Raw genomic sequence first — 20725 nt, forward strand, 5'->3', positions numbered from 1 at the left:
TGGGGGCGGGGCGCTTCCCTAGAGGCCAGGTTCTTGCAAAGGGGGAAGGGGCGAGTAGAGCCTCGGGGACTGTGCCCCACGGTCCTAGTTTACCCCGGGGGTGAGTTGAGTTACCCACCCTCAGGCGGGAGATTATTGGGTTTGGCCGGAGGGCCGAGGGGCCCTGTGGCGTCGGGGGTCTTCCCCTACAGAGTGGGTGGGGGCTGTCACCACGTGGCTGCTTCTTTTTTTTTTTTTTTTTTTTTTTTCCGCTCCATTTTTTTTTCAAGTCGATTTTATTTAGAGGCGGCGCCAGGGCGGCCGCGGAGAAACGTGACACACCAGCCCTCTCGGAGGGGTTTCGGACCGAAGGGAAGGAGCCGCGCCGCGTCGTCCGTCTCCCTGCGCGCCGCGGGCACTTCTCCTGGGCTCTCCCCGAACTCTCTCGCGACCTCTGCGCGCCCTCAGGCCGCCTTCCCCGCCCTGGGCTTCGGACAACTTCTGGGGTGGGGTGCAAAGAAAGTTTGCGGCTCCTGCCGCCGGCCTCCCCGCTTCTCGGCCTAGGAGGCTCGCCGCCCGCGCCCGCTCGTTCGGCCTTGCCCGGGACCGCGTCCTGCCCCGAGACCGCCACCATGAACAAGCTTTACATTGGCAACCTCAACGAGAGCGTGACCCCCGCGGACTTGGAGAAAGTGTTTGCGGAGCACAAGATCTCCTACAGTGGCCAGTTCTTGGTCAAATCCGGCTACGCCTTCGTGGACTGCCCGGACGAGCACTGGGCGATGAAGGCCATCGAAACTTTCTCCGGTAAGAGCACAGCCATCTCCCGGAAAAGCCACAACGGGAGCCCCGAACAACGGAGACCCGCACCTTCCGGTTCCTCTCCCGCCAACTCCTCTCTTCCCGGGCCTGCGGGACTTGGCCTCCGTACCCACCCTCGACCTACCCGCTTCGATGCCCCCTCCCTCGCTCTGCACCCCCCCCCACCCCCGCGCAGAAATATTCGGGATTTCCTCCTAGCCTGAGATAAGAAGCTCTGGCTTCCCCCATCCCTCCTCCCCACCGACGGGGCGGGAGCCCCCAATGGCAGTAGTGGGGGGTGGGTTTAGGGACAGGGAGATGACCCCCGGCTAGGCGTTATTTCCACGTCCAGCCCCTCCTTATCCGCCAGTGGACGGTCCCCCAGCTGGAAAACCCCGGCTCCCCTTCCTCAGTCTTAGGCCTTTCCAGGCGTGGAAGGGGTCCCCGCACCGCGGGCAATCTAGCCGCTTCGCATGGGCAATGCAGCTCTCCAGCAGGACTTGCAAGGGAGGGGTCCCGCCTCCCGCCCAGGGCCTGGGGCTTGAGCCATTTTGATTTGAAAGTGGGGCGTGAGCTGGGTGGCGCGGCGGCGGCGGCGCCGGGTCGCCATGCTGCTTCCCGAGACGCCCAGGCTGGGCCGAGAGCCGCGCGCGGCGGCCGCGAGGGACCCTCCCCGCCGGGCCCGGCTCTGCTCCCCCAGGTCCACCCTTTCCCAAACCAGCCCCGACAGGTGACCGCTCCGCGGTCCGAAGCCTTTCTTTCTGGCCAACAGAGAAAAATAAAGTTTAGTTCTGCATAACGCCTCCGTCCTCCGCCCCACTTTCTGTGGAATGGGGAGCCCTTTCTCTCCCCGCTTCTTCTCCCCACATCTGGGAGCTCTATAGGCAGCGCACCCACACAAATAGACTTGCACCTTTACCAAATCGGGCTTCCAGAGCGACCCACTACAAGCCTCAGTGATTACATAAAACAAAAATTTAAAAATGAATAATAACGAATTTATAGATTCCACCATTCGTAGAACAGCCTTTTTCCCATCCTGCTATGGAAGCCACTGCCTGGATTCCTAGGAAGATCTCGAAATCCCAGTAACTCCTGAATTACCCTGGTGTCTTTCCCCTTCCTCTTCCCACCCCCAGCCCCTGTTCACACTCTTATAGTAATTTTTTTTTTTTTTAATTTTTAGGGAAAGTAGAATTACAAGGAAAACGCCTAGAGATTGAACACTCGGTGCCCAAAAAACAAAGGTAGGAAAGAGCTCTTTTCTCGGGGTGGGGGGCGTGGGGGTGTGCTGAGAAGCTGTGTTGAGGGGGTCCATAGCGTCTCCAGTGGAAGAAACCCATTACTGGTCTTCCCACCCCCAACTCCGGATGTTGGGGGCAGGGAGGGAAGATTGGCCAAGATCTTGTAATGGGTGGTTTACAGCTTGTAAAAAAAAAAAAATAAGTTGGGGCTGGGGTGGGCTAAAAGATGTTAGTTGTAGAATTAAAGGGGAAAGAAAATCAATAGGGAGGAACCTTGTGGAGTTTAAGCGGTGGGGCCGTTTTTTTGTGGGGAACCTTAAAATCTTTGAAGAGTTCAGACTCATGGCGATTTCTGCAACTTCGTAGCAGGCCTCATTTTCTGTTTTTCTCACTCTTTCCACACCGTAATTCTAAAGTAGATTGCCCTTCTACTCCCTAATCGGAGTGGAATGAGTTTTCCGTCTCCCCAAAAATTCCCTTTTGCTTGTACTTTATATTTCTGCAACAAGCAAAGACTTTATTTCCCATGGACCCTCCCCTCCCCCATCCCCAATCCCTCACATCTCACATCATCCTCCTCCTCGACTGGATTTTCCAAAGAATATGCCTTGGCTGTACTATCCTTTTCGAGCCCCCCTACCCCCACTCCTTCAGCCCATTGTTACAAGGGGACCATCTGGGGTGAGAGCTTTGTGTTGAGGCTGTGAGCTGGGGCTCTTTGGAGGGTCTAGAACTCCGTGGATGAATGGGTGTGTGTGTGTGTGTGTGTGAACTCCGTGGATGAATGGGGGTGTGTGTGTGTGTGTTCTAATACCCTATACCCTCTGTGTGTGTGTTCCAATACCCTGTACCCTCTGTGTGTGTGTGTATATGTGTGTGTGTGTGTGTATTCCAATACCCTATACCCTCTGTGTGTGTGCCTGTTCCAATACCCTATACCCTCTATCCTCTCTCTTCGGCAAAATGGGGTTACCTCCATCATGTTTACTGAGAATTCATGGTAGATTTCAAATCTTCCATTGAACTTTGAAATCTTTCCTTGAACTCTGGCTGGGAAGTATACGGGCAGTCTTTCTACTTTCTCAAATCAGACTTTAAACATGTTGACAGTGTAGAGTTTGTTTTCATGTCCCTAGTTGGAAAGCAGCCCCCAGTAAGTCTTTGATCCTCCTCACCCCCCCCTTTTCAGCTGAAAATTTGGTGCATTTCAGAATAGTCTCTCTGGCCTTTTCTGGGTGGGTAGGTGGGGGGTGGTGACTGCTTTTTTTTGGGGGGCTGTTGAGAGGGTCTAGAAAGTTCATGTGAAATGATCTATTTAGTGGTTTAGCTTGGTATTTAAGTAACTTGGAACTATTGTGTCTGTAGATCAATATGGCTTGTTACTACGTTTATAGAGCTTGCGATTTAACTTCAGATGTTTGAAATACCGTGTTATTGGAAAGGCAATTAGAGTTAGGAATAAAGTGGCAATAAAATGGGGAGGAAGAAAATAAGTCTTGTTATTTTAAAACATTTTTTGGAGATGTGACTAAGGAACATACACTGACACTAGCAGGTTTATTGAGAAGGATATGAATATTTGAACTGAAAGCTGAGTGTTGGTGAAAAATATCCAGAATAAGTAGAATTATAAAATATATGGATTTTTTCTTTTGCTCTTGAGGATGGATTAAATTTTAGGGAATAAAATGAAAAACAAGAAAAATAGCAAAACGTGATGAAATGGAACTCAAAACATTTATATTTTAATTTTCATGGTGCCCTGTATTTATGGATCTTTTTCCCCAAGCCATCTGCTTGCTTTTAAGCCATTTCTAGGCTCCTTCTTGTTCCCTCCAAAATGCATTACTGAGGGCTCTTTTTTGAGTTGGAAGGGAGAGGGGGTTTGTGAGAAGACTGGGTTAAAAAAAAAAAAATCTGTCCACGCCCATATTAAATTAGATGTTTTGTGTGTTCTCCCCCTTCCTGAAATAATTTTTTTAGCCTAAACATTGAGTCACTTGTGTTTTCTTTGCTTTTTATTTGGGGTGGTGGTGAGAAGGCATTTCATTTTTCTAGAATGAATCAATTTTTGAAGTCTCAGGATTTAAAAAAGAAAGTTTGTTTTCATTAAGTCAGTTCGCTCTATCATTTTGTGTCTTTGAGGAAGTATGTTGTGGTATGTGTCTTTACTCTGTGTCTGAAAAGTATTTCGTCAGTTAGGTTTGTTACTGACTTTTTCAATCATTTCATGGATGTATAGAACAGGAACAAGTTAATTATGAGTAACACATTCTGAGTAAAATGAACAACTACACAAATGATATTTTGTGTATATATACTCTTGTATTTTCCTTATGAACTTTTCTTGAGGCATTCAGTTGCAAATGAATTATGATTTCAGTTTCCAAGATAATTTATAAAATCCAACAACTAAAATTTTTTTAAGGGGGGGAAATCAAACAAAAGATATGCTATAGCAGTACCTCTTAATGTATTTTGTTCTCACTTTGAGTCTATTTGCTAAATATAATTTGTATCTTTTTAAGGACACAAGAGACTGAACACTGTGCATTTGAACTGAAAACAACAATTAGCTTGAATTTTTTAAATGAGGTGGTATTAAATTTCTCAGAGATCACCTCCTCAAACCCCCTTTTAGTGTTGGAATTTGGTTAACAATTTGTGCTTTTTTGTTGATAATTTGTATATGTTCACTGCCAGATACCTGGACAAAAGGAAAACCAAATGCATTAAAAACAGTTGTGGAAAGGGCTTGTGTATGTTTTATTCTGAGAGACTTAGGAGTAGTTGAGGTAAAGGGGTATCATTTTAGTGTGACTTGATTACTTTTGAGACATAATTTGCTTTTTAAGGGAATTAAACCTTTGTTACACTTGCCACTTTGGTGTGCCTTTTTCTAGAAGAATGTGACCTAAAGATAGCATATTCACCGTCAACTGGTGTCCTCAAAATAAAAGGTGTTACTGTTAAATAAGAAAACAATGAAAGAGAGGCACTGAATTCTTTTTTTAAGGTAAAATGTGTTCACATTAAAGAATTCTAAGTTTGAAGATTTCTTTAGGCAGATTAATGGTCCTTTCCTCTAGGTTGACTTAAAATGAGGTGGGCTAACTTTCCCTTAAATTTCCACCTATTAAACAACAATTAGTTTTATAAGCCATTCATATAAAAATGAGAACTCTGAAAAGAAAGTGTTGCAATTTGATTCTTAGTTTTACAGTTTAATTTTTTGAAGTTAGCAGCTTTAAAAATCTGTGAAGGCTGTCTTATAAAATGGCAAAATATTTTAAATTTATTTTAACAAAATGATTTGTTGAGGGACTGAAGAAATCATTGGATCACTGTTTTCCAAACAACCTAAAAATTGCTTTCAGAAATGGATTTGCACTTAAGGAAAGAAAACAACAACCCACCTTGTACTTTGGGGCTGAAAATGAATTAAGAGGGGTTAAAAAACAAAGGAATGAAAACTACTAGAGTGGGAGGGTTTTCAGGCACTTTTTACTTTAATGGTTGTAATTATGGATTAGTATCCAAATAAAAAAGAAAGTTTTTAACTCATACAAGGCAAAAGATACATGTGACTACTATTTAAGAAAGCTTGAAGTAGAAACAATTGATTACCCCTTTAAAAAGATTTTCTTATTAGGTTAGAATTTTTTGTTTTTCGATTTACATAAGTGAAAAAAATGGTTGAATCTGAAGTTTTTGTGCACTGTTTGGAGGAAAGGTGGAAACTGGGGTATGTTCTTTACCTATTTTAATTTCCACCTAACTTTACAAATTCATAAATTATGTTTCCTTCACTGCTGGTAGAAATCCTTAGCTATTCTCATTTGGGTGGTCAGTATTTCAAGATGAGACTTTCCTAAGGACAGTGTTAGCTGACTGTCCCTGGGAAGAACTGCAGGTTTCCAGAACCCCTTATTTTCTGACCCAAATTAAAAAGATGAAATTTTACCCTAATGGTTTCTCAGATGGAGAACTTTTTAGTAAAGAAGGGGGAGAATTGCAGTTCCCATTACTAATTTATTCAAAGTATTGTTAACTGTTCAAAAGGTAAAGTTTTAATGGCACAGCTTTTGGTGGAAAAAAAAATTCATAATTATGTTTCAGAGATGAAATACATGACATTAGCAGTTGGAAGAATCTTGATTCAAAGTTCTGAGCTTGTAATCTTTTAAAATTACCTTAATATGTATCATTTTAATCTATGTGTGTGGGTACTTTTAAGGCTTACTTTTTAAGAGTGTATTTATACTATAATGTATAGCAGCCAGTTGACAAAGATACTATTGAGATACTCTAGTGAGCATACAATTTTAAAACATTTTAAAATTCAGGTCTGATTTAGTTGAGTGAGAAGTGGGGAACAGCAAGTGCTGTTTGTTGAAGTTTAAAGGTTTTGTGAAGAGTTATTTATTGGTTAGATCTGTTGATTTTTGTGTGTGGCGTGGTGGTAGTGGTGGTGGTTGGTGGTGGTGGTGTTGATGGTGTTGATGGGGTTATTAGAATTAATGTATGAACCAAAGGCATTTGAAGAACGGACATTTTCCCCAGCTGTTATAATTTAAATTAAGTCGTGTTCGTTCCCCATCCTCTTTTAAGAGTCTTGAAATGTGGCTAATGTCTTCCAGAACTTGCAGCTTAGAATTTGGGATGGGAGTGTTTGGGAGAGAAAAGGGGAGGAAAAAAGCAGCAGGGGAGACTGGAGAATCAGACCAGTTAGTCCCGGCTTGGAAATTCCAGACGGGGAGGGGGAAGGGAAAGAGGGAGGGAGGGGAGATACGGGGTTGGGTGGATTTCCCGCTTCCCTTTTAAAGGGGAGCGACTGGAGGCTCACGGTTACCCCCGGGAGAGGGGTCGGAGACGGGTGGTAGACTTAGCGCAGGGCAAAGCTGTATTTGCTTTTGGAGTTGCCTGCCTTCCCTTCCCCTTTTTAAAAAAAAAAAAAAAAAAAAGAGAGAGAGAAATTCTCAGCGGCACTGGAGGCTCTTCCTGGAGCGCTGGTCCCGGCCCGCCGGCTCTAACCTTCCCCGTCCGCCCCCGCGCCAGTCCCAGTCCCAGCCCCAGCCCCGGCAATCTCGGCTCGGCTCGCTCTGAGGTGGGGCTGCCCGCCTGCCTTCTCTTAACAAGCCCCTGACCGAGAACATCCGCTGGCCTGGGTCTCCGAGGAGGACTTCCCCTCCAGATCCCTGAGACCCCGGGAGATCCCAGGCTGTTTGTGGCACGCCTTAGTCCTGGGAACCCGTAGATTGCAAACCTCACAGCATGTAACCCACGAGAAGCCCCCCCCCCCCCCGACAGGCTTGTGGCCTGTAGACCCTTTCTAGCACCTGGGCTGCCTCGAGCTCTCCATTCTAAGGCACAAAAAGCCAGTGGGTATATGTGAAGTAAAAAGGGGCAAGGAGAGAGGAGTGCGTAAAAGGAAAATAGGATGAGAGAGTTGGGGAGAGAATAGAGGTGCAAGTAGCTGTTGCTCTCCTCCAGTAGCTGGGGTCTTGGGTTGTGAGTAGAACCTTAAAGAGTTAAGTGTCAATTTAAGTAACCAGCAATCTTTACAAAATGAGCAGTTTGTGTCTGTCCACAGGTTCTGAAGGCTGACCAAAACAATAACAGAGGCAGTAATAGTAGTCAGAGATTCTATCCATGGGTTTTGTTTATCTTGTAAAAGAGAGACAACAGGCCTTCCGGTTGGCCACTGGCAAGGCTCTGAGGATCTTTTTCAGGGTCTCAGCCAGTGTCTGATTCCATTTTAGTATAAAAGTTTTGCACCCCATCCATTTCCACCTTTCCTCTTCTCCCCTATACCTTTTTAAATGCCTGTCAAAACAAACTGGAAGGAAAAGTCTCCCAAACCTGTACTCAAGAAAGTGTATGCTCATTTGGTTATTGATAGTTTGATTTGGTTAAAAACGATCCTGTAAGATAACACCTGATACACACCATTGCAAGGAGGTAATGCCAACAGAAAGCTGTTTAGTCCCCAGGTGGTGACTTCATTCTACTAAGAGGACTTGGATGGCTCTTCAGATTTTGATCAGAGGGGACTGTGTCCTTAATAGTGGATAGAAGGGGGTGGTCATCCTATTATCGAAGTTTATTGCAGAGCCAGCTTTATAAGCCCTGCTTCCTACCTTGCAGCACAGTAGGTTTGCAATAATACAACAGGCTGGAGCAAAGTTTTGCCCTAAACACAGTTGACTGACATAATATATGTGTTGATTACAGATAAATCACAGAAAAGTAGATCTGGACCTTATACTTTTAATACAGTTGGAAAAAACCTGATTGCAACACCCTGAAATGTAACTGGCAGAACAAACACGATCAGAAATGCAGTTCTTTTGCAGAAGTCCAGGCTCCCAGGAGCATGGCTGGTCATAAGCAAACTGCTTTTGAATGAAATACAGAGCAAACAGCTAGATGACTAAAAGAAGTTTTGAGTGGATTGTGCAGATATTTTCGATACCCCTTAGGACACGTCTGGTTATTAGACAAGTGGCATTTTGGTGGCTGGAAGGCACATAAAGGATGTGTCTGAGATGGGTTGGCTGGTAAATTTTGCTTATAGTTTGGAGGAGAGCTGTGGACAAAAATCCCGTAATAGAGGAGGCAGGAGAAGAGGGGAAGCTCTCCATTTTCTCTTTCCCTTTCTACCACGTCTGGTTAGTGGATTCTAGTTAATCCTTTCTACATTTCCTTAGGAAAAGAGGGTTAAGGGATCCTACCCATGCCCCCCCCCCCACACAAAGAGGGTTAAGGATAACTTCAAATTTTTTATTTCATTTTGAATTAATTTCAGTTAAAAACTCAATTACTCATTCAGGCCAGGCACGGTGGCTCACACCTGCAATTGTAGCACTTCTGGAGGCCAAGGCAGGCAGGTTGCATGAGGTCAGGAGTTCAAGATTAGCCTGGCCAACGTGGTGAAACCTCATCTCTACTAAAAATTAGCCGGGCGTGGTGGTGCAAGCCTGTTGGCCACTCAGGAGGCTGAGGCAGGAGAATTGCTTGAACCTGGGAGGTGGAGGTTACAGTGAGCTGAGATCACACCACTGCACTCCAGAGTGAGACTGTGTTTCAAACAAAAACAAAAACCAACTCAATCACTAATTCAGATGTTTTGGCCACTTGAATTGGAAAACAATAAGTCTGAGTGAAATTTGATTGGATAGTTTAGTTTACTTGATTGGATATAGTTAGAATCTTTAAGTGGAGACATCAGATAATTCAGAAATATATGTGTAATGGTTGTTTGTGTGGTCCGAGCTCTTTGGCAAAGAGGAATGAGGAGGAAAGGAATAATTCCAAATTCTTAAGGCTTCAGGAAGGAAGAAGTGCTGTTAGAGTCTTAATGACCTATTCTAGGTCCCCCACTCATCCTTTACAGGGGTTTGGAGGAAAGATCTTCCCAGGAGAATTCAGTGTTTAAAATCTTGAGCTCAATTTCTGTAACTGTAAAGAAGTGATCCTAATAGTAGTACACAATAGCTCTTATTGTTACTATTTTGTTGTAGATATTGACTTCTCTCCCTCCTGCCCTCGCCACTGTTTATCCTCCTTTGAAGCTTTACAGCTCCATGCTACCCTGCCCCATAAAGCTGTGGTTAGCTCTGTATTAGAACTGATCAAGTGTACAGATGCCCAAAAATGTGTCCACGAGAGGTTGTCTTTGAACTGTGTGTCAGCTTGGGGTATATATCTAAGGCACTAGAAACAGTGATGGATAAACAGTGATGGATCTGTGTGTAGGGTGCTTTGGTAACTCCACCTATATGTTGAAAGGAAAAGCCACCTCTTAGTGGAGAGATATGAAGCTCACCAGGGCAACCCCACAGAGTCCCTAGATTATGGATTCCTGCAGTATATTCTCCGAGACAGAAGGCTTGGAGAGATGAGGCAAGCATGGCGGATAATGCTGCTAATTGTTCATTAGGGGAAATGGGCCATTTATGCCCTGAACTTGGTCCAGGTTCCTAGCTGAAATTTCACACTTCAGTGCTACTGTCAAAGGTACATGTAGAGTAGGGACATTAGTGAGAGGGGAATTACCCTAACTCCGCATATAAGGTAGGTGCTATAAGAATTCAGGACGAAGGGGACTGTATGGATCCTCTTGGGGGTCTGAGGAAGGAGGAAATGAGAGCAGCCTCCCCTATCTGCTGGAATGGCTTCATGTCCTGCTCTTGGTAAGCTCACAAAGTAGGCATTCAGAAACTGGGAATCCCTAGATGCCCAGGGGGTGACTGCATACATTGCTCCCTACTTCTTCTGCCCCTGTAATGTACTCACATTCTCTCCCTGGTTCCTTGGTCTGGAACCAGTCCCCAAAGATGCACTCAGAACCCACCTTTATTCCCATTTCTTCATTTCAGCCCTCTGCTCAAAGGCTGTGTGCCATAATTCAGGCACATGGATGGGTGCATACACATATATACACACGTCTACAGCCCCAGCCCTGGGAATAAGAATTGAAACTTCTTACTGGGATGGTGAGGAAAAGGGCTTCCCATCCGGATGTGGTTTTCAGTCTTTTAACAGGCTTGTGACTTTAATCAGTTACTATAAAGGATTTTACAATTAGTTTATGCAGAATGATGTGTGTTGCCTCTTTTCTGGAGTGGCATTTGGGATCGCTTGGGGCTCGTCAACTTTCCATTAGGGACTCTGAGGAGGAGAAAATGAGGGGAGACAGGAACTGAAATGGGAGCTGTTGGGTGGAGGAAACTTGTTGAGGATGTCTATTCAAAGTTCGAAATATTTATTCTACTTCCTCCTTAAGGTCTCTAAGTTACTTGGGAGGAGAACTCCAACTGTAATAGAGACCAGTTGCTTTGGCAGGATTTGGAGATGAAGTTCTAAATTAAAGGGCAGGCTGGGTACAGTAAAGTGACTCACGCCTGTAATCCCAGCACTTTGGGAGGTCGAGGCTGATGGATCACCTGAGGTCAGGAGTTCGAGACCAGCCTGACCAACATGGTGAAAACCCGTGTACACTAAAAATACAAAAATTAGCTGGGCGTGGTGGCTGGCGCCTATAATCCCAGCTACCCTGGAGGCTGAGGCAGTAAAATCCCTTGAATCCAGGAGGTGGAGGTAGCAGTGAGCAGAGATGGCGCCAGTGCACTCCAGCCTGGGTGCATCTCCGGGGAAAAAAAAAAAGTAAAAAAAGTAAATTAAAGGGCAAAGATAATTCTTTACAGAGAGACTTGGCTGTTCGTGGCTGCAGCCAGTGTATTCCAAACAAGGACTAGAAGTACTAGGATGTTGGCTGAGGAATCAGCTAGATTCAGAAGAATGCACTCTGGTTAAGAGTCTTCCTGCAACTTATTTAAACTTACTTAAAATCTAGCAGACTGAGATCATGTATAGGATTTTCTTCCTCTCTATATTATTACCATTTGGTTAAGATAACGCTGCTGCTGCTGTTGGCTTTCTGGAATAGAGTGGAGTGATTCCTGTCCTGAGTGAGCTCTGGGTGTAGGCAGGAGGTGGAACAGAATGATCTTCACAAACCTAGTATTTCTGTGAGATAATCTTTGTTCCACTCTGCTCTTGCCCCTCTTCCTGGCCACCTTGAATGAATAGTTTCCTTTAAACTTCTAACTAGATGAGGAACGATGTCTGTCAGAACCCCATGGTTAGCAACCTGTAGCCTGGAGTGTGTGAGGGGTCCTTAACACTCAGTCACTAGCTGTTTGCAAAATAACTTAAAAATAGATATTTACAATGAAAAGCCATGGGAAAAAACATTTAACAAGATGCTACAGGCTTCCGTGATAGCTTGCATATTGCTGCAAAGATTGGTACCTCTAATGTATTCATCTATTCATGCATGCATTCATCCAGTTACTTTTATCTATTAGGCGTCTGCTATTGGGTGATATGCCATTTGCTAGGTATTAGAAATACAGAAAAGACCTTGATCTTTCAGTGCAGACTGAAGGAAATATATATTTTTTTGTTTTGTTTTGTTTTTGAGATGGAGTCTTGCTTTGTCACCCAGGTTGGAGTGCAGTGGTGCAATCTTAGCTCACTGCAACCTCCGCGATGTGCCTGTAATCCCAGCTCCCCAGAGGCTGAGGCAGGAGAATCGCTTGAACCTGAGAGGCAGAGGTTGCAGTGAGCTGAGATCTTGCCATTGCACTCCAGCCTGGGTGATAAGAGCGAAACTCTATCTTAAAAACAACAACAACAAAAAATCATTTTTAATTGTAAAATGCACAAAAAGGTAAGGCCGGGCACGGTGGCTCAAGCCTGTAATCCCAGCACTTTGGGAGGCCGAGGCGGGTGGATCACGAGGTCAAGAGATCGAGACCATCCTGGTCAGCATGGTGAAACCCCGTCTCTACTAAAAAAAAAATAAAAAACATTAGCTGGGCATGGTGGCGCATGCCTGTAATCCCAGCTACTCAGGAGGCTGAGGCAGGAGAATTGCCTGAACCCAGGAGGCGGAGGTTGCGGTGAGCCGAGATCGCGCCATTGCACTCCAGCCTGGGTAACAAGAGCGAAACTCCGACTCAAAAAAAAATCATATAGAAATGCACAAAAAGGTTAGCCATTTTTAAGTATATAGTTTAGTGACATTAAAATCATTCACGGCTGAGAGCAGTGGCTCACACCTGTAATCCCAGAACTTTGGGAGGCTGAGGTGGGTGGATCACCTGAGGTGTCAGGGGTTCGAGACCAGCCTAGCCAAAATGGTGAAACCCTGTCTCTACTAAAAATACAAAATTAGCAGGGTGTGGTGGCATGCACCTATAATCCCAGCTACCCAGGAGGCTGAGGCAGGAGAATTGCTTGAACCCAGGAGCTGGAGGTTGCAGTGAGCCGAGATTGCACCACTGCACTCCAGCCTGGGCAACAGAGTGAGACTCTGTCTCAAAAAAACAAAACAAAACAAAAAACCCCACAAAAAAATTCATGTTGTTGTGCAACCATCACCTTCATCTATTTCTAAAACTCTTCATCTTGCAAAACTGCAACTCTGTACCCATTAAATAATAACTTACCCATTCCTCTTTTCCTCTGGTCATTTCCAGTAAGTAGTAGTGCTAGGATTCAAAAAAATGACCATTTTAAAACCATTGTCAGTTTTACTTTTTCCCACATGGTGGTCACCTGTTCATCCTAAAGAAAATGGAAGCCTTTGTGTGTCCCCTTTTCTGCATTAAATACTGATTATTTACTGAGTTTTTACTTAGCATCTATTGGGTCTTTTCAGGTGGGGAAGTGAGACATAGAGGTGGAGAGGACTCCCAAAAGAGGGAGGTACAAGGCTAAGTCTCTGCCCTCCAGCATTTTCACTTTAAATCCAGGAAAAGCTGAAAGTACAGAGTCCAGGAGTCCATGCACTAAAATGCGAGGCACACAACCTCAGGAACGAAAGTAAAGGAGGGAGGCTTAGAGCTAAGCTGGGTTTTGGAGGCTAGGCAGAAAAAATAGAGTGGATTAAGAAGAGCGTTGTGGAGTAGCCTGGCTAACATTGAAACCCCGTCTCTACTAAAAATATAAAAACTAGCTGGGCGTGGTGGCAAGCGCCTGTAATCCAAGCTACTTGGGAGGCTGAGGCAGCAGAATCGCTTGAACCCGGGAGGTGGAGGTTGCAGTGAGCCGAGGTTGTGCCACTGCACTCCAACCTGTGTGACACAGTGAGACTCTGGATAGACTGGAAGCTGTTTTTGGGCAAACCATTCATTCACCTAGAAGAAGGAGGCATTCAGTGATGATTCACAGAAATGAGGCTCTCAGTAGGTAGGGCAGCCACTCCTGTCTATTTCCCTTATTGAGCATCTTTGCTTCTGAACAATGTGAGGCAATGAGGGTCAAAAGATGAGTTTCTACTACAATTACAAGAGCATTTATGGAGTATCTACTCAGCTCACAATGTCACTTCACCGAATTCCCCAAAGAACTCTGAAGGTATTATCTTCATTCTACAGAATAATCTGAACTAAGGTCACACCGTCAATAAGTAAGAGTGCTGGGATTTCAAATCCAGGCATTTCTTTTTCAAAGCTGAGCTCTCTTAGAAGTTGGGAACTCGGGAGGTTGAGGCAGGAAGGTTGCTTGAGCCCCGGTGTTTCAGGTTACAATGAACTATGATGGTGCCACTGCACTCCAGCCTGGGCAACAGAATGAGACCCTGTCTCTTAAAAAAAAAAAAAAAGTTGGGATATCCTCCAATATTTAGAGAGGTTGAGATTTTCTTGAGGTTTTTTTGCAGGGGCTAGAGGGTGGGGCATAAGCTTAGCAGATAAAATTTCTCTTTGCTCTGAGCCTCCATCCTCCCCAGGCATTTCATACATACCTTGCATTGTATTTTCCTGTCACTGTTGAGATTTTCAGATTATCTTGAATGGTTGAAGAAAACTGTTGTTTTTTTTTTTTTTGGAGATGGAGTCTCGCTTTGTCACCCAGGGAGGAGTGCAGTGGTGCAATCTTGGCTACTGCAATCTCTGCCTTCCAGGTTCAAGCGATTCTCCTGCCTCAGCCTCCCGAGTAGCTAAAGGTATGTGCCACCACACCTGGCAAATTTTTGTATTTTTACTAGAAAAAGGGTTTTGCCATGTTGGCCAGGCTGGTCTTGAACTCCTGATCTCTTGTGATCTGCTCTTCTTGGCCCCCCAAAGTCCTGGGATTACAGGCATGACCTACTGCGCCTGGCTGGTTGAAGAAAATTGAGATGGATGGGTCCAAATTTTCTCCCCTTGTCTGGGCAGCTAAGATGGGAAATGGTTATTCTGTTGGAATGAAATAATGCACTGAGAGGGAGCTGAGCAAAACAGAAGAAAGATCTGAGTGGTTAGAACTTAGGTGTCAGCCTCAGCTTGTCCTTTTGCAGATGTGAAAGGTGTGGGATCTGGGATCACTCTCTCTTTTCCTGGGAATCTGTTTCCTCACCTGAATCCTCCCTATCTCCAGAAGCCTCATAAAATAAGAGGAATTAGTATTTTGAGTTCTAGGAACCTCCATCCTTTGACGCTTCTGGAAGGTACCAAGGGCTGGAGCTTTTGGCTGATCCCACCCCTCCTCTTTTGTTTGGGTTCAACCCAGGGGAAAATGGGAGCTTGGGGGGAAGGGCAGGGATTGAGATGCTTCCCTTCCCCTCCTCCCCCTCCCCCCGACTCCCAGCAGGAAGGGACAAAGAGTTGACCTTTGTTACATACAAGTCTACAGAATCATAATTCATAGTTCATACATGTTAGTTTCTTTTTTCTTTCTTTAGACAGGGTCTCCTTTTGTCGCCAGGGTGGAGTGCAGTGGTACAATCACAGCTCATTGCAACCTTGACTTCCAGGGCTCAAGGGAGAGCCTGAGCCTTCCAAAGTGTTGGGTTTACAGGCACCAGCCACAGAGCCTGGTTTCATACATGTTAGTTTCTAAAAAACAGTAATCCAGTTACCTTTTTTTTCCCTGGCAAGCAGGAACAGGCTGCACAGTGTAGTGACACTTGCTGGCCAGTGTCACCTTGACCTCTCTGAGCCCGTTTTCTGACCTGCAGAACGGAAGTAGCAATATTCTCAGTCTCCCCTGGTTGTTGAGAGGCTCAACTTGTGGTAGTTCCAGGTTCATAGTGTGGGCATAAAGAAGTACTTTGTGAACTCTAAAGCACCATGCAAAGGTGAGTTACTAACAAATCATTCATCGATGACACCCCTAAAGGGCTGGAAGGTCATTCTCACCCCCAAAACAAACGTACTACTCTGCATGGGGGCGAGTATGACTTCTATTGTGACTTGGCTGTGGAGCTTCCCAGAAGGTCTTCTGTGGGGACTTGCCTGGGAGGAGAGTTATTTTCTCTGCGGCCCCGAAGGCTCCAGGTTCCGTGCCCCCACCCTGCTCCCAGGCCTCAGTTCCTGGCCTCTCAGTGGGAGGCCTCCCGCCCCGTCCCGCCGCCTCCTGGGCCATTTTCTCCCCTCAAGCCTCCGCGGCCCCACTTCCAGCCTCTCCCCGGCTCCCCACCCCCAACCGGTTGCCACTTAAATGCTTGCAGGCCTGGTGCAGGCGGGAAGCCCCCTCCCCCACAGGACCACCTCAGTCACAGCCCAGACCACGGGGAGGTCGGGTCTGGATTTACTAAAGGACCCCAGAGGGGGAGCCTGCCCCTCGCCGGCTGCCTGGCTTCGCCACGAGGTCGGGTTTCGACTGGCCGGTGGCTCTGGAGAGAGACAAAGGGCAAAGTCCTGGTCCCCACCCCCACCCCGCAGCCCCTGCCGCGGGTCCCCTCCCCCCTCGGGGCCCAGGGCGGGTAGCCTTGGGCCGCTTGTCTCCGCGGGACAGGTTTGGAGCGAGTCGAGTCGGGGCGCCCGGGGGCTCTGGCGGTAGAACATTCGAGACCCGGAGCCGTGTGGTGGAGGGGCTGGGGGCTACTCTGTCCCCCTCCTTGCGCTGTGCGGCCTCAGCCCACCCAGAGGCCGGGGTGGAAGGGCGAGTGCTCAGCTTCCCGGGTTAGGTGAGAGGGGCTGGGGAGGGGGCGGCTTTGGGCACAGGCGGGGACAGCCCGCCCCTCAGCTGCGCCGTCTCAGTTCTCAATTGCCCGTTCACAGGGCGCCCCTCCCCCGCCTCAGCTGCCGCCGCCCTTCCCAGGCACCGTCCCCCTCAGTGGTTCTCCCCTCAGTCTCCCCTCAGTCCCCGTCCCCCTCAGTGGTTCTCCCCTCAGTCCCCATCCTCCTCAGTGGTTCTCCCCTCAGTCCCCGTCCCCCTCAGTGGTTCTCCCCGCAGTCCCCGTTCCCTCAGACTCCCCGTCTGTCTCAGCCCCCCCAGTCGCCGTCCCCCTTAGTGGCCCGCTCTGCTGCGCCTTCCCGGCCTTGCCAACCACCGTGTTCTCCGCCTAGGTCCTCTTGGCTCTTGAAGAGCTACCCCTCCTCCTGGTCAAAGATAGGCGGGAACCATCTTGGAAGGCACTCAGCTCTCCCAGGCAGCATCCGTGGTGGTAGGGCATTCTAGACCGTGGGGAGCCCTGGGGAGGAAGACCTCTGCAGAGAGGGCACTTGAGGGGAAGGAGGGCCACGCGGGGCCGTGCAGGGACTGGCTGAGGAAGCCCCGCCAGGAGGAAGCCAGCAGTGGTGCCGGTTTCCCACCAGCAGGTCGTTGTTGCCAGCTGGGGGGGACGCGGATGCCTGATCCCTGGGGGCTCCTGCGCAGCGCTGGCCGCTAACGGGCACGCACACGCTTGTGGGGCTGGTGCCCAGATGCTTGCCCATCGTCACCAGGGGTCACTAAGGACCCCGAGGAGCACGCGGAGGCCCGCTGGGTCCTTCTCACGTGCAGTGGGAAGCTGCCGAAGTGGGATTGCTATGGAGGCTGGTCTGGTTTCCTCTCTGCTTCTGAGAGGGCCACCTCGGTTGTTGCCTCTGGAGGAGAGAGCGGGACTCTGTCTCTTTCCAAGGCACCTCTCATGACGCCTTCCACTGGGCGCCAGCTCCATCCTCGGCCGGGCCTCTGAGCCGCCGAGGGCCTGAGCGTGCGCTGTGTCGCCCAGGCTGGAGTGCAGTGGCGCCATCTTGGTGCACTGCAGCCTCCGCCTCCTGGATTCAAGCGCTTCTTCTGCCACGGCCTCCCGAGTAGCTGGGATTACAGGCGCCCGCCACCACACCTGGCTAATTTTTGTATTTTTGGTAGCGACGGGCTTTCACCATGTTGGCCAGGCTGGTCTCCAACTCCTGACCTCAAGGGATCTGCCCACTTTGGCCTCCCAAAGTGCTGAGGTTATAGGCAGACGTCACCGCTCCCGGCCATGAGCGTGTGACTTTTAAGCTTTCTGGAGAGAGGCTGGCATCTCCAGCGGGGATGAGAGCTAAACCATCATCTCCAGGGAGGCGGGCCGGGCTACAAATGGTCTTCTTGCACCCCCCCACCTTTCCCTCTGTCGTAGCTTAGTGAACTTAGTAACCTTCCCGATCTCCAGGGAAGATTCTGGAAACTTCCCTTCCCACTGCCAGTCTGAGAAGGATGGTGAGCAATGTCCTTGAGGGGACCTCTCTATCTCTGCTTCTAGCGGGAAGGCTCAGTTGCACAGCTCCTGTTGGGTCACCTCTTTTACATTTGTCCTCACACTTTAGGTTTGTCCTGATGGTTTTTTCTCCACATCCCTCAGTCCACCCCTCGGGTCCCCCATTCTCTGTGCTCCTACCTGACCAGCTCCCCTTTGGGAGCCACTCAAGGTTGGGGAGAGGGTGGCAGGTGGCCCAGGCTGATGTGGAATTTGTCTGGAAAGAGCTGGGCTGTCCCGGAGCTTCTGTTTTGGCCTGCTCACCGCCGGCTGCTCAGATGGGTTTCTTGTCAAAACTGTTTCCGAGATAGGCGAATTGAGCAAAGTATTCATGCTGAGGTTGGCTTGACCCCACTGCCACTTAGCACCTTCCACAAGCTGCTTCCTTCCTCCCCCAGACCAAGATGACATTTTGTGTGGTAGGAATTTTTGGTGAGCACCCTTTCACCCTGTTAACAAATCTCCCTGAAAGCCATCCAGCCGTATTATAGGGCACATAGCTCTTCTGCGAGTGAAATCCCGTGCCCAAATTAGAGCCGCATGCAGTAAAAGCCAGTTGGCATGCACTTAACCATACAGAATATGGGCACCTTTCCTGCTCCTGACGTCGGGGCTGTTCGGGCTTCTGCTGTATTAACACTTGTCTTCAGAGAGAAAGTAGCACAGTTTGGTGCAGTGAGCACAAGCAGCCTACGAGTCCTGCCTCCAAGTTGGCAAGTTGATATCCTTCTCTGAGCCTCAGTTTCTCCATCTGTGAAATGAGGGTGACTTTCGCATCCTCTCAGGCTTCAGAGGCTTACCCGCTTTCCTTTCTGCCTCAATGTGTGAATCTTATGTTTTTCAACTGGAACTTCTTGGTAACAGGTTAAGATGTGTGTATTGCATGTGTCAGTGGTCATGTGTGTGGTCATGTAGGCTGAGTGAGTCTCTATGTCTGTCTTTATATAAGCTGAGTGATTCTCTTGTCTCCCCTAAATATGGGTGGAAGAGCCTTCCAGAGTGGGAAGAAGGGTTCAGCCCAGAGTAGCTCTTGGTGACCTGCTTTTCCTTTCTACTTTTCCCCAACAAGTGATATAGGAAGGAGGCAGTGCATGTATGCCACATACATTAAAAGACCTTGCTCATAGGGCGACAGTTGCATTCCAGTGGTGTCCTTGCCTTCCAGTCCTCTCACACTCTGGCTTTCTTTGTGATGGTGGCATCTGCTCTGGCCAGTCCCACATCTCCTAGTAGGTCAGTGTTTTCTGGCCCCTACCCCTGTCAGCCTGCCACCCGACAGCCTGCCCGCCTGCCTGTCCTCCCGCTTGTCTGGCTGCCCTGCCTCTGGATCAGCCTGGCACAGAGCCCTGGGCTTTTGGCCAGCTCCTCCTCCCTTCCCCGCCCCCGCCTCCTTTCTCCGCTACTGCCATGCCTGAAGCGTGCCAGGTCCGCCCCCTTCAGAAGTTTTCTTGGACAATTTTTTTTTCACCACTTCTTTACCCTGTAGGGATGAGGCGGGGTGGGGAGTAAGGACTGAGTCAGTAGTGATTTTCTGGAAAAGGCAGAGGTTGGCACCTTAGGGCAACTTCCAGATGGGAGGGACAAGTGGGAGAGGGGCCAGCTTTGGGAGGGGGCTTCTACTCTGGTGTCAGCCACATGGAACCCTCTTGTTGAAGAGTCAGCAAAATCACCTACTTCTGAAGGGGTCCAGTAAACAGCCCTCCCTCACCCCCAAGTTAGCTTTGTCTATTCTCTTATATTAAACCAAACCAAATCAAACCAGGTCCTCTGCTGCACTGTTAACCCCATGAAAGCAGGGACCATGCCTATCACTGTATATTCAGTACTGTAGCACAGTGCCCAGCACTGTCCGATAGAAATGCAGTGTGAGCCATATATGTAAGCTTTTCTTTTCTTTTTTTTTTTTTTTTTTTTTTGAGACGGAGTTTCGCTCTTGTTACCCAGGCTGGACGCAACCTCCGCCTCCTGGGTTCAGGCAATTCTCCTGCCTCAGCCTCCTGAGTAGCTGGGATTACAGGCACGCGCCACCATGCCCAGTTGATTTTTTGTAGTTTTGGTAGAGACGGGGTTTCACCGTGTTGACCAGGATGGTCTCGAACTTTTGACCTTGTGATCCACCCGCCTCGGCCTCCCAAAGTGCTGGGATTACAGGCGTGAGCCACCGCGCCCGGCTAAGCTTTTATTTTCTGTGAGCCATATTAAAAAAGGAAACGTATTAAATTTAAAGATATTTAATCCAGTATATAACAAATTATTTCAACATGCAGTCAATATAAATGATTATTAAAGAGATATTTAATCTTTTTTGGGAAGGTGTTCAAATTTTAGAAATCCAGTATTCTAAACTAGATTAAAATTATTTTATTTTAATTTATTTGTTTTTTGAGTCAGAGTCTCACCCTGTTGCCCAGGCTGGAGAGCAGTGGCATGATACCAGCTCACTGCAACCTCAGCCTCCTGGGTTCAAGTGATTCTCAAACCTCAGCTACCTGAGTAGCTGGGATTATAGGCGTCTGCCACCACACCAGCCAATTTTTTGTATTTTTAGTAGAAACGGGGTTTTACCATATTGGCCAGGCTAGTCTCAAACTCCTCACCTCAGGTGATCCACCCACCTCGGTCTTCCAGTGCTGGGATTATAGGCATGAGCCACTGTGCCTGACCTATTTTTTAAATTATTTGTTTATTTATTTTTTTTTTT

The 20725-nt window shown here is 47.7% G+C and overlaps 1 protein-coding gene across 2 annotated transcripts in view; it reads left to right on the plus strand.

Moving 5' to 3' along the window:
- Positions 1-244: 244 nt before the first annotated feature.
- Positions 245-20725, plus strand: part of IGF2BP1 (insulin like growth factor 2 mRNA binding protein 1) — a 53286-nt gene continuing 32805 nt past the window's right edge. For both annotated transcript variants that reach the window (XM_032279917.1, XM_032279918.1), the window contains exons 1-2: positions 245-786; positions 1967-2027. In XM_032279917.1, coding sequence (XP_032135808.1) covers positions 612-786; positions 1967-2027 — 236 coding nt within the window. In that variant the 5' untranslated portion in view covers positions 245-611. The remainder of the gene's footprint in view (positions 787-1966; positions 2028-20725) is intronic.

The sequence above is a fragment of the Sapajus apella genome, unplaced genomic scaffold (assembly GCF_009761245.1).
Source record: "Sapajus apella isolate SASKATOON/1434 unplaced genomic scaffold, GSC_monkey_1.0 scaffold12, whole genome shotgun sequence".
Taxonomy (NCBI): Eukaryota; Metazoa; Chordata; class Mammalia; order Primates; family Cebidae; genus Sapajus; species Sapajus apella.